The sequence below is a fragment of the Salmo salar genome, chromosome ssa11 (genome assembly GCF_905237065.1).
Source record: "Salmo salar chromosome ssa11, Ssal_v3.1, whole genome shotgun sequence".
In the NCBI taxonomy this organism is placed as follows: Eukaryota; Metazoa; Chordata; class Actinopteri; order Salmoniformes; family Salmonidae; genus Salmo; species Salmo salar.
In genome coordinates this window covers 75,915,283-75,933,024 of record NC_059452.1, presented here as the reverse complement: position 1 = coordinate 75,933,024, position 17,742 = coordinate 75,915,283, and the positions used below count along the sequence as shown (strand labels likewise).

At 45.5% G+C, this 17,742-nt stretch overlaps 1 protein-coding gene across 2 annotated transcripts in view; it reads right to left on the bottom strand.

Moving 5' to 3' along the window:
- Window positions 1–244: 244 nt before the first annotated feature.
- whrna (whirlin a) overlaps window positions 245–17,742 on the bottom strand; it is a 122,749-nt gene continuing 105,251 nt past the window's right edge. The window contains exons 6-12 of one of the 2 annotated variants that reach the window (XM_014128373.2): window positions 11,917–12,129; window positions 11,050–11,271; window positions 8,186–8,269; window positions 5,207–5,747; window positions 4,828–4,994; window positions 4,153–4,275; window positions 245–967 (exon numbers count right to left, since the gene is read on the bottom strand). In XM_014128373.2, coding sequence (XP_013983848.1) covers window positions 785–967; window positions 4,153–4,275; window positions 4,828–4,994; window positions 5,207–5,747; window positions 8,186–8,269; window positions 11,050–11,271; window positions 11,917–12,129 — 1,533 coding nt within the window. In that variant the 3' untranslated portion in view covers window positions 245–784. The remainder of the gene's footprint in view (window positions 968–4,152; window positions 4,276–4,827; window positions 4,995–5,206; window positions 5,748–8,185; window positions 8,270–11,049; window positions 11,272–11,916; window positions 12,130–17,742) is intronic. The other variant, XM_014128374.2, reaches the window with a different exon arrangement.

The window sequence follows — 17,742 nt, the reverse complement described above, 5'->3', positions numbered from 1 at the left end:
AGACACCCTCTTTTTGACTGATGACTGATATAAGGGCATGTACGTGATAGGCCTATCTGGCTTATATGATTATGATGGTCGTAATGCTTCTTGACAGTGTCATAAAGTGTATTTTCTTAGTTCAAGTAAAGTGACACAGGATGGTCATAATGCTTCTTGACAGTGCCATAAAGTGTATTTTCTTAGTTCAAGTAAAGTGACACAGGATGGTCATAATGCTTCTTGACAGTGCCATAAAGTTATTTTAAAACAAAGGATTTAAGAAACAAACTTTCAAACAAAAGGAAACTTCTTGGCAGGGAAAAAATACATTTCAATAAATGTGGATTTTGACACCCTTATATAAGTGTCATAACCAGCCATAAAATAACGCAAAATATGTCACAACAGGTGTAAATATATGGGTCATGACAGTGTTATGACCATATTATGACAGGTTATGACAAGTTATGTCAGCTGTTATGACATATTATGACATGGTTATGAATGTGTCATGAAACTGCCTGTCAAGTAAAGTGTTACCGAAATCTCATGGGTGCAACTCAACTTAGAGTGCAACTGTATCCATGTCTAGTTGTGTGGGCTAAAGCTTGAATTAAACTGGAGGATACTAAGGTGGAGGGAACAAGGGTAGTTGGTAGATGAACCCATGTAAAATACAGTATGTAGGCCTATGCCACTTTGCCCCAACAGCCCCCCTCTCCTCTCTACCTCTGCTGTGCCTATACCTCATCCCTTCTTTCTCCATGACAAGTCTCTCTCTCTCTACCTCCTCTACTTCTTCCTATAGCGCCACGTTGAACTCGGTGACCAGGAAGTCCACGTGGTCTCTCTCGTTGGTCTTGAAGGCCTCTGCGATGAGGCGTGCGGCGTCCCTGTGCTCCCGTCCCCTCAGGGAAACCCCGTTCACCTCCAGGATCACCTGACCCACCCGCAGCTGCCCGCAGTTATGCGCCGAGCCGCCCCTCTGAGAGAAAGAAAGAGATTGGAGGAGAGAGCGAGAGAGAGGAAGACCAACAAAATGAGTGATAAAGAGAGCACAAACAGATGTCAAATGCTCGTTGGTGATTGGTCACCATTACAACTGCTAACGAACCAGGAAGCAAAAGGACCTTTGTGATCTCATCTCTCACCACAGTTCCAGTCCCTTAAATGCCATGCATTATCAGCATGATTATCACTATACGTTTTGTTATTTAGAGCATTATTGGTTCTCTTTTTTACTGAGCTGGCCACAATTACCCCCGGCCACTGGAACGACATGGAGATGGCTGTGATAGGGACCGCAGCAGCAGCAGCTCAGGGAGTGTGGTATGGAGTGATAGTGGCCGCAGCGGCGCCTTCACTCTACAGGCCTACTGGCCTGGAACGTTCACCACATCGTGGACTGCGCTGACCTGGGAGACTGAAGCTACTACAAGAGGAAAAACTAACGTTACTACTAAAAGACTATTGTAGTGCTGTACAGGGCCCGGGGAGCACCAGACGGACCTAGATATGATCCCGAAATGTATCATCCTGAATGAAACGAACGTCTTAGGTGTTGTGAACGGTTGTGAATACTCTATATGTGTATACGTGTGAGTATGGTGTGAGTAAGCAATCATTCAGGAATGTTGCTAGGGTATGATGTGAGCCCTGTTTACAGTGATTGATATGTCTGGGACAAAGTATGCGTCCCAAGGATGTGCTTTGGTCAGAGGTAGGAAACAAGGAGCCATTTGGGACGCATAGTTCCATAGGTGATTTCGAGCCAATTAACGCCCAGTCCCATATTAACCTCGCTGATAATGGCATGGGTTCTTCACTGGAGCTACAGTGGAATGGGAGAGGTTATGATTGGACCATCCGACCCCCTCAACCAATATCGATGCTGATGAGGCCGTGTCCCCTGTGACTGATTGTGGACACTGTGATGTCATAGTAGGGGAGCATGGCAGCGCCACGTTGATATGAAAATCAGCCTGGTTGACGAGCGCGCTCGGATACTTTGTGCCGACTCCCAACTCCTAAGATAGTGAAAAGCGGAAAAACACATAAATAAAGGGAAAGGGGGATGAGACAAAAGAGAGGAGAGCGCGTCCATATATCATGGCTCATGCATTTTGTCTGTGCATTTCCATTACAGCCGTTGATGAGGAGAGCTACGGTCCTGGAATTAAAACCCACTCATGCCTGTCTGTCGCTAGGCCGCCTCTCTCTCTCTCTCTCTCTCTTTCTCTCTCTCTCTTCCTCCCCTATCTCCCCTTCTCTGCACCCTTTCTCAGTCCGCGTCCCCTTTATTATTAACACAGTATAACATATTCTCTTCTGTCTCTGTATATCTCTCACCCCTCCCTCTCTCCCTCTCCCCCTCCCTCTCTCTTGCTGTCTTTGATTTTGAATATGCTGATTTCCCAGAAAGAGCCTTTGTCGCTCTCCTCGCAATCAGTGGCTCTTTTATTTTTCATTAGCCTTTCACGCCGGTCGCACCAAAGCATCTTTCGAGCTGGGGCTTTCAGTGGTTCACTGAACTCCAGAGAACAGCACAGCTCCCTCCCCAGCCCTCCTCTCTCCTCAGTCTTTATGCTAATCAATAGAGGCACAGACAAATCAGAGCAGAACGGAGCTTCAGCCAGACTCACTGTTATTACCCTCAGCTTCTTATAGCTGTGGCCTTCAGCCAAGCTGGCAACACTTTTATTCCACATAATGGTCAGTGCTCTCAGTGGATGTACTCTTTCAGGTAAAGGGAGAGAACATGCTCAACTCTTATCTTCTTGCGTAAACAAATGAAAGGGTGCTTAAAACAAGTAAAAAAAAAACGTTTTGATGTACTCTTAGAGTAATCCATTCATGTCAAGCACCTGGCAAGGGTGATTCCAACGCCAGCGTAGCCCGATAACATTTGGGTTATCTCAGATTGTTCTGGCAATTTTCACATAGAAACTTAATTGGGAGGTAGGATGTTTGACCTGCTTTTTAGATTTGTACCACCTTTTTTTTTATCATGATGAAAGTGGCTATTTTCGGCCCTTACCTCCTGTAAGACCCTATGATCTGAGAACTATACACGATACAGACAACAGCTTGGTGACATTATACTCCTTATAGTGTGCTCCAACAGTATGTCTAGATTCAGAAATAAAAATGTTCACATTCATTTATTCAACATTAAATATATTAATAGTAACATCTCAAGAGTACAATTTTGGATTTTGTCTTTTTAAGACATTATTAGGAACATTATACGTACTCTACAAGTACATCACATTTCCAGAGAGGCTGGAAAGTTTTGATCCATTTTATGAGCACCACCATATTTGAGAGCACATAAGAAGTATGTCACCAAGATGTTTCGTGTACAGTTCACAGATCATAGGGTCAAACAGAAGGTATGCATAGGTCTAAAAAGGGCCACTTTCATCATAAAAAAAATAATAATTGTGAAACAAATGTACAAAGCAGATCAAAACATCCTTCCTCCCAATGAAGTTTCTATGTCAGAATTGCCAGAACAATCCGAGATAAATATTTTCGGGCCATCTTGAACTAGCCCCCAACAGACATCTTACCTCAGCCACGAGATCACAGGGTTTATGTTCGCCCCTGTTGCTATGGCTACTGCAATATTTGAATCTAAACCCTTCCCTCTTTGCAGCAGTTTCTCGCTAGCATACCAACACAGAACGTGCCATATGTGGAGTGAAAGGTAGCCTAGTGGTTAGAGAGGTTAGAGCATTGGGTCAGTAACCGAAAGGTGGCTCGTTTGAATCCCAGAGCCGACAAGGTGAAACACCTGTCGATGTGCCCTTGAGCAAGGCACTTAACCCTGATTGCTCCAGGATTGCCATTGAATGGCAGACCCTGGCTGTGACCCCACTCTCTGAGGATGACACATTTCCAATAGACACTTGTGTTCTAAAGGTTATAAACCTATAAAAGCTCTCAGTTTGAGTTCTCTAGTTCCAGCATGTAAACGCAGACTGATCTGACAGAGGCTGTGTTGTGTAGCCATGTGTTGAAGAGGAGGTGGCACGGACCAATGACAGCGCAGAGTCGCAGAACAATACCATAGTTGGATCATTTCTGACAGGTGCAGGGGATTGCCTGGCAAACTGTCATTTCGGAGATGACTTGAGATGGAGGGATGTCAGGCTGTTTGACACCCACCTGTATGGTGACGATGCGTGGCAGGGGCTGGCGAGTGTTGGCACCCCCTTCGATGGCGATGCCGAGGGTGCTGGCACTCTTTGCCACCCTCACTAGTGTGGAGGTGGGCTCCAAGAGACCCGGCTGCAAAAAGACAGAGAGAGAGAGGGTGGATAACATAACTCAGCTTTTTTACTCAAATATTGACCTTGGAGAGCCTGGTCTGCCTGGCCTGACCATGTACACTTTTGTTTTGCACCTTTGTTACCTATTAGTCCACCCATTCAGTTTGGAACGAATCAACAATTTCCCTTCCACCCAACCACCAATCAGCAATAAGCATAAAGGGACAGGCAGAGGACAAGAGAGACCTCTACTGCAGTATGAGATGTGATTGAATGGATGAGAAATCATTGAAAGGACACAGAAATGAATCAATGAGCAAAGAAAGAAAAACTATGTGCACAAAGAGAGAAGAAAACACAAAGAAATCACAGTTAGGATTGAGAACGAGTTCCAAGGGAGCAGTGACGGAAGACAACTCAGCTCTATTTCTCTTCTTGTCATCCCTCACTTTCGGCTCCCCCCATCCATCATCCATCCATTCATCCACCCATCCATCCATTCAACCCTCCATCCATCTCCCTCTTTTCTCTCTCTGTGTCTTCTCTCTTCCCGCTGGTGTGTCCTCCTCACCGGTTTGGCGGGGGTGTCCCCTCCTGCCCCCTGGGGATGTCGTGGGGGGCGTATGCGGGCGGGACGCGGACTGCTTTCCTTGCTGAAACGCCCTGACTCGCCAATGTCCACCCCGCTGTCCTCGCTCAGCGTCTGTCCACTGTCTGACAGCTGGGACAGGTTGGCACCTGGGGGGGTGGGGGGATGGGTGCAGGAGGTTAGAGACTGGCACAGGAACACACTCAGGTAGAAACACATACACCTATGAGTACACATAGACATGCACTTCCTCTTATTTGTGTAACCAATCCTTTGCGTCCAAATCAGCTCTCATGGTTTTCGGAGTCCAACTTCCAACCTCCTCCCTTCAGTAATCCTGGCTGTCCCCCATGCCTCTTACCTCGTGCCTGGGGCAGTGACCGCACCTCGTTGACATCAGACTCTGCATTGGGCCTATGGACCTCCACCATGACAAAGTGCTGTTTGTTGGAGCCAGGGGAGGACTTGTCCTGGCTGTGGGGAAGCGGAGGGGGTGCGGATGGGGCAGTGAGCGGCGGCGGAGGGGGTGGAGATGGAGAGGGGGCGGCAGGCTTGGTGGTCCTAGTAGGGGACTGGACTCGGGGGAAGGGGCCTATAGGGTGCTTGTTGACCATGGAGAGCTGGGCAGTTGCCATCTCCTTCTTAGGGGGGGCAGAGGGTTCCCTCTTAGGGGGGACTGAGGGATCCTTTTTGGGGGGGACCTTGGTTGAGGAGGGGGGCCCTTGCTCCCCCCTCTGGTCAATGGGGTTACGGGAGGGGGCGGTGAAGTAGAGCCCAGAATGGGAGGATTCGGAGGAGGGAAGCTTTTTGACCTGGTCCCGTCTGCTGGGGCGTCTCTGCACCCCTGGAGGGGGTGGGGGTTTGAAGGTGGGGGGAGATTCGGACGTGGAGTGCACCTCATCCTAAGGTAAGAGGAGAACAAATAAATCACATTCCCCTCATCCCACAAAACACTCATATACTACAGCACATCTCATCATTCCACACACACACGCACGCACGCACGCACACACACACCACCAACAGTCACGCCTCAGAACACAACACAACTGAATTAGTCAGGCCAGGACTCAGTTATGGTCTTTGTGTAACCTCAGGCTACACCTCCCCAGTCCGCGGCAACAAGCTCTCCCCTCCAACCAAAACCAACAGTGAAATGAACAACGAAAACAGTAACATGAGTGGCCAGAGAATGAATGAAGTGATTGGTAAAAAAAATTATAAGAGAAAGCAATCAGAACTAACACAAATATGTTCTGGCTGAATGGAGTTCAAGTGTTTTTAAGACTCTTCAGGTCTCTGCTTTCTGTGTCCCACATTACATCGCCTTGGAACCAACACAACCTCCCATCAACATCGGTTACCGTTGCTCTGGTAACCGTGGTAGGTAATTATAGCTTTTACCTCAGGTGTCAAACAGAACTAGTTCCTCCTTAGTAAGGAGGGAGGAGGAGGAGGAGGAAGAGGAGGAACAGGAAGAGGGTGTGAACTAATATCTATCTGTAAACAGACTCCTCCACAAGAAAGAAAGAAAGAAAGAAAGAAAGAAAGAAAGAAAGAAAGAAAGAAAGAAAGAAAGAAAGAAAGAAAGAAAGAAAGAAAGAAAGAAAGAAAGAAAGAAAGAAAGAAAGAAAGAAAAAGAAGGGATGAAGGCTATATATACACATATAATGTTGTTTAATATATATATATATATATATACAGTACCAGTACAAAGTTTGGACACACCTACTCATTCCAGGGTTTTTCTTTATTTTTACTATTTTCTACATTGTAGAATAATAGTGAAGAAATCAGATCTATGAAATAACACATATGGAATCATGTAGTAACCAAAAAAGTGTGACACAAATCAAAATATATTTTAGATTTGAGATTCTCCAAAGTAACCACCCTTTGCCTTGATAACAGCTTTGCACTCTTGGCATTCTCTCTACCAGATTCATGAGGTAGTCACCTGGATTTAATTTCAATTAACAGGTGTGCCTTTTTAAAAGTTAATTTTTGGAATTTCTTTCCTTCTTAATGCATTTGAGCCAATCAGTTGTGTTGTGACAAGGTAGGAGTGGTATACAGAAGATAGCCCTATTTGGTAAAAGACCAAGTCCATATTATGGCAAGAACTGCACAAATAAGCAAAGAGAAATGACAGTCCATCATTACTTTAAGACATGAAGTCAGTCACTCTGGAAAATTTCAAGAACTTTGAAGGTTTCTCCAAGTGCAGTTGCAAAAACCATCGAGCGCTATGATGAAACTGGCTCTCATGAGGACCGCCACAGGAAAGGAAGACCCAGAGTTACCTCTGCTGCAGAGGATAAGTTCATTAGAATTACCAGCCTCAGAAATTGCAGCCCAAATAAATGCTTCACAGAGTTCAAGTAACAGACACATCTCAACATCAACTGTTCAGAGGAGGCCGCATGAATCAGGTATTCATGGTCGAATTGCTGCAAAGAAACCACTTCTAAAGGACACCAATAATAAGAAGAGACTTGCTTGGGCCAAGAAACATTTGAGATTTTTGGTTCCAACCGCTGTGTCTTTGTGAGACGCAGAGTAGGTGAACGGATGATCTCCACATGTGTGGTGGAGGAGGAGGTGAGATGTGGGGTGCTTTGCTGGTGACATTGTCTGTGATTTATTTAGAATTCAAGGCATACTTAACCACCATGGCTACCACAGCATTCTGCAGTGATACACCATCCCATCTGGTTTGGGCTTAGTGGGACTATCATTTGTTTTTCAACAGGACAACAACCCAATATACCTCCAGGCTGTGTAAGGGCTATTTGACCAAGAAGGAGAGTGATGGAGTGCTGCAACAGATGACCTGACCTTCACAATCACCCGACCTCAACCCAATTGAGATGGTTTGGGATGAGTTGGACCGCAGAGTGAAGGAAAAGCAGCCAACAAGTGCTCAGCATATGTGGGAACTCCTTCAAGACTGCTGGAAAAGCATTCCAGGTGAAGCTGGTTGAGAGAATGCCAAGAGTGTACAAAACTGTCATCAAGGCAAAGGGTGGCTACTTTGAAGAATCTACAATCTAAAATATATTTAGATTTCTTTAACACCCATATGTGTTATTTCATAGTTCTGATGTCTTCACTATTATTCTACAATGTAGAAAATAGTACAAATAAAGAAAAACCCTTGAATGAGTAGGTGTGTCCAAACTTTTGACTGGTACTGTATATATACTGTATATATATAAAACTGCATATCCGTTGTTTCCTCTCCCTCACTCAGTCTTGTTGTTTTTTTCCCCTAACCCTCCATCCCTCCCTCTATCTTCTGCACTGTCCATCTTAATGAGGTTGTGGGTCTGGGTCTTACTTCAAGGCTCACCAGAGATATGTCAGGCAGCGCATCCAGACTCTCCTGAGTATCCCCCCCATTACTCTCCACCGTACTGTCATTCTGAGAGAGAGATAGAGAGAGAGAGAGAGAGAGAGAGGGGGGGGAAGAGAAAGGGTGGAGGGGAGAGTAAGAGAGAGAGAGACGAGGGGATAGAGAGAAGAGAGATGAGGGGATTGAGAGAAGAGAGAGCGGAGGGGAGAGAGAGAGAAGAAAGACAGGGAGTGAGCAAGAGAGGGGGGAGAACGAGGGAGAGTACGTGAACAGATGACAAACACAGCTGCTTGTTTATCCCAAAGCAAATGTTGATCCAAATTGCATTTCGTACGAGTTGTTCCATCTCTCCGTGGGAGGAAAAATAACTCAATAGCATTCTAAATCTACCTTCCAATCTCAAAGTTTGGGAGGCAGATATAGAACAAACACACACCTCTTTACCTCTGACCTTCAAAATCTCTAAGCTTGGAACGCAATACCACAGGTGGGTATTCGTCACACACACGGCACACAACCAAAAGTGCAAACACACAAATTGAAACCAAAGATATCTGCATGGTGTTGTTCACTGTTAGTGAGTTCAGAGCAGCAGTGCCCTTCATTAAACTCTTCCTGTACCAAAACAAAACCCTACCTATTCAGCCTAATTATACACTCACTATCGGCACGGGGAATACTTAGCTGTTTATTTATATGTGTGCGTGTGTGACAGAGAGAGAGAGAGAGAGAGAGAGAGAGAGAGAGAGAGAGAGAGTGTGTGTGTATGTGAGCGCACACACATGTAATCAGCTGTCAGTGTGTGTGTGTGTGTATGTGATTGGGTTTGTGACTGTACACCTCATTTTGTGTCTAGTTGATAAATCCAATGTTGGTGATCCCCCAGCCTCACTAATCTCTCCAAAACAGTAGCAGCAGCATTCAACTGTGACTCAAACATAAACAACTATAAGCTGGGCCACAGTCCAAACCACACACATGCACATGCACACACATACACACACAAACACACACACACGCATATACACACACAGAGATCTGGAGGTCTGGCCTTGTCCACGGTGTGCTATAGTAAGACAGCTGCAGATTATCTCAACTGTCCAGAGTGGATTGAGTCTGTGTGTCTGTGTGTGTGTGCATATGCCTGTGTGTGTGTGTTTGCACGTGCCTTGGCGTGTGTGTGTGTACGTGAATGCATGTGTGTGTGTTTGAGTGTGTGTGTGTGTGAGTGCATGTGTGACATAGCTAGCTGGTTAATAGTGTTGTCCTCTGGTTTGCGCCCCAGAAGGAAACATCAATAGTGGACGGGCTAGCAGCAGCTTAGTCTGACTGTCTGTAATTACTCCTGCAGAAACAATGTGTGTGTATGCACTGCGAATAGGGAAACACATACAGACACATGCATGCAAGCACACACCAGCATGCATGCTCATGTATGCCGCACGCACGCACACTGCCATGCGCACATACGCAGACACGCACACACATCAACACACACAGTCTTGTTTTACTAACCTTGTGGGGGGGACACAATTCTATATCCTATTTTTCCTAACCCTAATCCCGAAACCCAACCTTAACCCTACACCTACACCTAACCCTAACTCCTAACCCTAACTCCTAAACCTAACCTTTAACCCCTAACCCTAAACCTAATTCTAACCGTAACACTAATTATAATCCTAACCCTAAACCCCCTAGAAATAGCCTTTTTCAAGATGGGGACCGGCAAAACGTCCCCAATTTGTATTTTTTTTTGGTCCCCACAAGTATATGTCCACACACATACAACACACACAGGGATACACAGAAATGTTCAAAAGGACAGTCACATCAACAGAAAAAGTTAGATCCATTGTCTTTATGCAACCTGACAAATGAATGCAGACTGAAGCACTCCAAACCATATTCACTTCAAAATTAGAGGCAGAGAACCACTGCAAATGGATGTAAAATAAGAGAATTGGCAACAACTCCTACCTCCATCATATCTATCAACCACAGCAGTCTTTCCTGGGGGGTTGAAAAGGCAGGCGGGGAGTCGGGGTTAAACGGAGGAAGTTTCTAGATAAATACGTCTCTTTCATCTCTAGTGAAGGGTTTAGGCCGGGGTTTTAAAAATACATGTGGAATTTTCATTGTTGGACATAAAAGACTGTAAAAACACCAGAAAATTAGCTCCAAGTGATTTTAATTTAAGAAATCTGTTCCCATGTATTCCCACGCATAATAGAGAGACGTGATATTATACAAAGGTAAGCATGGTTTGAAATAATTATATTTCCGTCGATTTGCAGTCTACAAATTATTTGTAATTATGTTCTGGCCCCCCGCCCATCCGCTCCAGAAAAAAATCGGCCCACGGCTGGATCTAGTTAATGATCCCTTGTTAGGCCCTTTCCGACTCAGCAGGGGCACAGTGCTCTCATCCCTGACTATGTCCCAAATGGCACCCTGTTCCCTATTTAGTGCACTACTTTTTAAGGGGCCTGGTCAAAAGCAGTGTACTATATAGGGAATAGAATGGCATTTGGGACACATCACCTCTGTCCTGCTGAAACCCTTCTCCTTGCCCCATGCACTCCGAGTAACGATATGTCATCCTAACAGCTCTATCCTCTACCCCTCATCAAACAGGGACACCTTCAAATCGGTCTACTTCGAGACAAAAGTGACACCTAAAAATGAGGAGTGACTCAGACTCTCACAGACATACAGACAGACAGATGGACAGACGGCCAGACGGACACGGCAGCCTGACAGACAGACAAACATAGCCAGCCAGCGACAGCCAGAGACAGAGCCAGACAGACAGACAGTTTGGGTCCACTGCGGCCCAGCCTTCCTACCCGTGCTGAGCTGAGGGTGGTGGAGGTCATGTAGCTGGCTGACGAGGAGGCCAAGGTATCTGGGTAGGAAACCATGGAGAGGGAGTCAGGGTGGAGGGCGGCCGCACTGGCACCCCCCTGCCGGGCCTTCAAAGCCTGGATCTCGCGGCGCAGCACCATCCCATCGAAACGCTCCAGATCCTGGGGCGTCACCAGGCCACGCACCTCTGATAGCAGGGAGAACTAAGAGGAGGGTTGGGGGAGGAGATGGAGACAGGGTTCTAGAGTTATAGGGAGCTATAACATGCATCAGGAGACCATGAGGAAGACTGCAACAAAACAACACTGTTTAAAGCACTTTACCAATTGTGAATTCAATATATTTGATAAATCATTGTTTTATATGAGGTGCAGGGCAAGGACATTGACAGAAAGACAAGTGGCTTTCTAATAAACTGAGAAAAACAGATGTCTGAGCAACCACAAAAGCCTTAACATAAATCACGGAAAGTCTCACAAAACTTGCCATTCAAGTGATGGATGTACAGAGAAAAGGCGAGCAATCACCATAAGCACTATGAGTGAGGGAACACAAGAACCCAACACATGATGCACCTCACAACAACGGACACACGCATGCACACCGGAATTTGTCTTTCTCTGTTTCTTGCACACATGTATGCACAAACGATTCTAAGTCTCTCTCTCTCTCGCGCTCTTTCTCTCAAACACACACGCGCACACACACACACATACACACGTGCACACACACACATGCACACGCACAAATACAAACACACAAAAGATACCCATCCACCCACCCACACACCCATCCACCCACACCAACACACACACACCCCACGCTGTCTCTCCACAGTCACTCCTCACCTTGGCGTGTGTGTTGAGCAATTCAAACAGGGCCATGACTAGTTGCTCCACCCCTATGTGTCCGTCTCGGTACTCCTCCATGTAGTAGCCCATGGTCTGCCTCTCAGTCTCCGTCAGCAGGTGGCGGGCCTGTTCCTCCAGCATGGCTCTGCTCTGGTTCACCAGGCTGGAGAGGGTCACCTGGGAGCCCGCCACACCCTTATAGAACACCGGCTGGAAGGGGAGGGGGAGAGGAGGATGGGGTGAGGAGGAGGGTTGGAAAAGGGACAAGGTGAGGGAGAAAGTGTGTGTGTGTGTGTGTGTGTGTGTGTGTGTGTGTGGGGGGGGGGGGTGAGAAGTAGAAAGGTGACACAGGAGAGACCCAGAGGTGAGGGGGGAGGTGTATGTCAGGCAGGAAATGAGAAACAAAGGGACAGAAAAAGAACAAAGAGAGAAATCATGTACATGCATTTGTCATTGCTCATCATCCATCCATCCATCCCACCCACAGCTGGCGTGGAGGGGCCAGAGTACATCACTCTAACACTGGGCACTAAGGCTCTCATCTCTTCCACAGAACCACAGCCTACTCTATGCAACTGCCCTTCTCATATGCCACAGCCAGCTCAGCCAATCCAATCAATTCACTCAGCGATGGCACCACGGCACTTGAGAACCAGATGAGAATATTACCCCGAATTCATACATACACACACACTCTCTCTCTCTCCTTGCTCTTCCTTGTCCTGTCTTTCTCCCTCTCTTCCTATCTCTCTTTCTCTCGCTCTCGGTATCTCCTCACAAGCAGCTTTTCTTTAATTAACTCCTTAATCAAAGACACCACTTCAAAGTCACCAGCCCCAAGGCTGTGTAAGAGAGAGAAAGAGGAAAAAAGATGGGGAGAGGGAGAGAGAGGGAGAGAAGAGAGTGAAAGATGAAAGAGAGAGAGAGATATGGGGAGAGAGAGCGAGAGAGAGAGGGGAGGGAGGGAGGGAAGGAAGGAGAGAGGGGCAACTCACCCTCCCCCACCTGCCCCAGACTCCTCATCCCAAACTCTTAACCACTCTCATTCGTCTGTGTTAGCCACCAGGTCTGGAGGAGTGAGGTGTTGCAGCCTTTGCCAAACATAAGTCCCTACCCCAAGGTGAAGCCACACTTAGGCAGTATCCTAATTAACTCTATGCTTACAACATGCATTTACCTGAAGAATCCTATTGAAAAGTGCACATCGGTTGTGTCCCAAATGGCACTCTATTCCCCATAGAGCCCTGGTCAAAAGTAGTGCACTATATAGGGAATAGGGTGCCATTTGGGACACAGCCTGAGTATAGTTCAAACCTACAAGGCGTAAGAACAATCAATCCCTTAATGACAACTTATTTGATGGTTGTTAGGACATGTATGATGCCAATGATAATAATTAAAGAGATTAGCCTCTGAGACTCAGTTCTAACCTGTATCCCATGTTAAACTAAGACTCACAGGCTGACTACACCGTTCGCGTCACGTGCGCAAGCGTTGCAAACTAAATTTAGAAATCTATATTATTCAATTATTGCACCCACACTGCTTGCGCGCGCCAATGAGCGTCTGCGTTGCCAAGGGCTAAAATAGAAGTCAGTTCTATTTGTGACACAGATCGCGCTGCAAGTCCTGCCTCTCCCATCTCCTCATTGGTTTATAGAAGCAGGTACTGTGGTGGAAGAATCCAAAATTAGTTGTGTAACATGGATAATTAAGATGTCTTCTCTGCATAATATGCTTATGTGATATACTTGTTATTAGAATGTATCCCTTCGGGCTCTGGTGTTGGCAGTTGCACTTATTCCCTCAGCTGGGGCTCAGTCCCCTGGGGCCCAGAGAGGGGAAAGGTCAGGCTTGTCTTTCACATGTCCCTGGTGCTATGCAGAATATCAGAAAGGGAAGAGGACAGGAGGGAACATTGTCTTCATATGTGAATGCGTCTACCTATTCTTAAACCATGTGAAGGGATTGCGTGATTAATGCGGAACTAATTACTTGTCTCCACAATGTCTGTGCGCCAGTCACTCCCTCCTTTGGCATTGGGGGATGTGTGTGGTAGCGTCTGGAACCATTGTATGTCATCTCTGATGTTGCACTTATCCTGGGATAGTGTATGACCTAGAGGCTCACTCCCCTCAGTGAGCTTGTCCAGGAGTGGGGTCAAGAAGGGGTTTTACATGAGATGGGTGTATCTGGAGTTGACAATTGATTTATGCCATTGGATGAGTTGGTGTTTTTGTGCTATGAAGTACCAGGAACGAGCAAGGAACCTCGTCTTAGGGACCAAACTGAACGATAATTTATAGTGAATGCTATCTTGCTATGGGATACTCCTTTCTCATTTAAAAAGTCTCATCTTGTGACCCGTTCAAAACATCTGTGGTTTGTTATGTAGACTAGCGGGTGGATCTTTGCTATAAAAGATCTCAGTAGCCTTTGTGTTGCCGCTCTCAACGGATCATCAGAAACGGTGATTCAACGACAAGCCATTGCTCTCACTATTAAAGATTTAGTTTAAGTATGACTCTGACTTGTGTGATAAATTTGTCTCTCCTCATTTGATAGTAAAGAAATTAACCACCACAGTACCCATGTGCCATCTCCTCATTGGTTATACCCATGTGCCATCTCCTCATTGGTTATACCCACATTCCATCTCCTCATTGGTTATACCCACGTGCCATCTCCTCATTGGTTATACCCACGTGGGCAACTTAAAGACGAATGAGGTCGGTGGCGGTAATGCACCTAATTTATGAAAGTTGCCAATCGCAATATAAAGTCCAGAGAAGAAAAAGCCTAGAAGGAGGAGAGATGACTAGAAACAATTCGGGTTGACCATTTTATTATGTGGATTAATTGTCGGAGTAGAGGACCTTGTGCATTTCAGGTAGAATAACAACTCAATGTTTATATCCCAGGCCAAATTAGCTAGCAACAGCAAGCTATCTAAATAGGACACATTAGCTAGCAAGTGCAAGCTAGCTAGCCAAATTGACAGAAATGTTTAATGCTTTTCGACCTGTCCCCAGATTAATGTAATTGGTTCAGAGTTTGTTTTGATATTTTAACCTGCATGTCATGATCGCGTTTAGTGTGGGGGGCCAAAATAAATATGTGCACAATGTTGCACGATGGTGCACGCGCGCAGCCGGTTTGGGTTACGTGTCAGATCTAACCTGTATCCCATGTTAAACTAAGACTCAGATCTAACCTGTATCCCATGTTAAACTAAGACTCAGATCTAACCTGTATCCCATGTTAAACTAAGACTCAGATCTAACCTGTATCCCATGTTAAACTAAGACTCAGATCTAACCTGTATCCCATGTTAAACTAAGACTCAGATCTAACCTGTATCCCATGTTAAACTAAGACTCAGATCTAACCGGTATCCCATGTTAAACTAAGACCCATTAATTAATAATTAATCAAATACTACAATGGCCAGTGTGCTGCTGGATTCCATCTGCATGCCAAATGGCACCCTATTCCCTATGTAGTGCACTACTTTTGACCAGGGCCCATAGAGCTCTGGTCAAATCTTGTGCACTATGTTGGAAATAGGGTGCCCTTAGGGACACGCACTGGGTCTTTGTCAATTCTCGGTGTGCATTCTGCAAGACAAGATGACTGCTCCCTTTACCAAAGGCATCCACTACAAGCACCACTGACCCCATTCCAATGACTACCCAGAGAGAGGGATAGGACCAAAACAAGACAAGATGAGATGGAGACCAGACAGGTCCAATTCGCACCACTGCACTGTCTAGCACTCTGTTGTAGATCAATGTTGTAGATCAATGTAGATCAATGCCCTTTGATAGTAGGATCAAAGTGCTTATATTAAACTTCATGACACTGCTACCAGGGCCGTCAATACATATGAGGACACCCAGGTCCGGACCTCAGCAAGTTCAGATTAAAAAATACATTTTAAAAATGGGGGGGGGACTCAGTCGGGGTCTTAACTTCCTGTTGAGAGCTAGAATAGTAGAATACACAGGGTTGCAAATTTCAAAAGTTAGTTGTGCATCAGCAGTTTAACTCTTGTAATATGTCACTCACTCAATTAGCCCATGGCAGTAGATTTATAGATACAGTTGAAGTCGGAAGTTTACATACACTTAGGTTGGCGTCATTAAAACTCATTTTTCAACCACTCCACAAATTTCTTGTTAACAAACTATAGTTTTGGAAAGTTGGTTAGGATATCTACTTTGTGCATGACACAAGTAATTTCTCCAACAATTGTTTACAGACAGTTTATTTAACTTATAATTGTCACGTCCTGACCAGTGAAAGAGGTCATTTGCCATAGTAGTATGGTCAGGGCGTGGCAGGGGGGGTTTGTTTTGTATGTATTTTGGGTTTTCTGTTTCTATGTGGGTTTGTTCTAGTTGTCTATTTCTATGTGTTGGTTTTCATGTTCGGCCGGGTATGGTTTCCAATCAGAGGCAGGTGTCTTTCGTTGTCTCTGATTGGAAGCCATACTTAGGCAGCCTGTTTTTCCTTTGGGGTTGTGGGTAGTTGTTTTCCGCTCTAGTCTAAGTACCTGACGGGACTGTGTTGGTCGTTTTTGTTATTTTGTCAAGTGTCTTCATTAAAAGATTGAAAATGAGCACTATCCACGCTGCATCTTGGTCTCCATTTCACTACCCCTATGAAAATAATTCACTGTATTACAATTCCAGTGGGTCAGAAGTTTACATACACTAAGTTGACTGTGCCTTTAAACAGCTTGGAAAATTCCAGAAAATGATGTCATGCTTTAGAAGCTTCTGATATGCTAATTGACATCATTTGAGTCAATTGGAGGTGTACCTGTGGATGTATTTCAAGGCCTACCTTCAAACTCAGTGCCTCTTCACTTGACATCATGGGAAAATCAAAAGAAATCAGCCAAGACTTCAGAAAAAAGAATTGTAGACCTCCACAAGTCTGCTTCATCCTTGGGAGCAATTTCCAAACGCCTGAAGTTACCACGTTCATTTGTACAAACAATAGTACGCAAGTATAAACACCATGGGACACCGCAGCCGTCAAACCACTCAGGAAGGAGACAAACGTACTTTGGTGCGAAAAGTGCAAATCAATCCGCAAACAACAGCAAAGGACCTTGTGAAGATGCTGGAGGAAAAGGGTACAAAAGTATCTATATCCACAGTAAAACGAGTCCTATATCGACATAACCTGAAAGGTCGCTCAGCAAGGAAGAAGCCACTACTCCAAAACCGCCGTAAAAAAGCCAGACTACAGTTTGCAACTGCACATGGGGACAAAGATCATACTTTTTGGAGAAATATCCTCTGGTCTGATGAAGTAAAAATAGAACTGTTTGGCCATAATGACCATTGTTATGTTTGGAGGAAAAAGGGGGAGGCTTACTAGCCGAAGAACACCATCCCAACCGTGAAGCACGGGGGTGACAGCATCATGTTGTGGGGTGCTTTGTTGCAGGAGGGACTGGTGCACTTCACAAAATAGATGGCAACATGAGGGAGGAAAATTATGTGGATATATTGATGCAACATCTCAAGACATCAGTCAGGAAGTTAAAGTTTGGTCGCAAATGGGTCTTCCAAATGGACAATGACCCCAAGCATACTTCCAAAGTTGTGGCAAAATGGCTTAAGGACAACAAAGTCAAGGTATTGGAGTGGCCATCACAAAGCCCTGACCTCAATCCCATAGAAAATTTGTGGGCAGAACTGAAAAAGCGTGTTCGAGCAAGGAGGCCTACAAACCTGACTCAGTTACACCAGCTCTGTCAGGAGGAATGGGCCAAAATTCACCCAACTTATTGTGGGAAGCTTGTGGAAG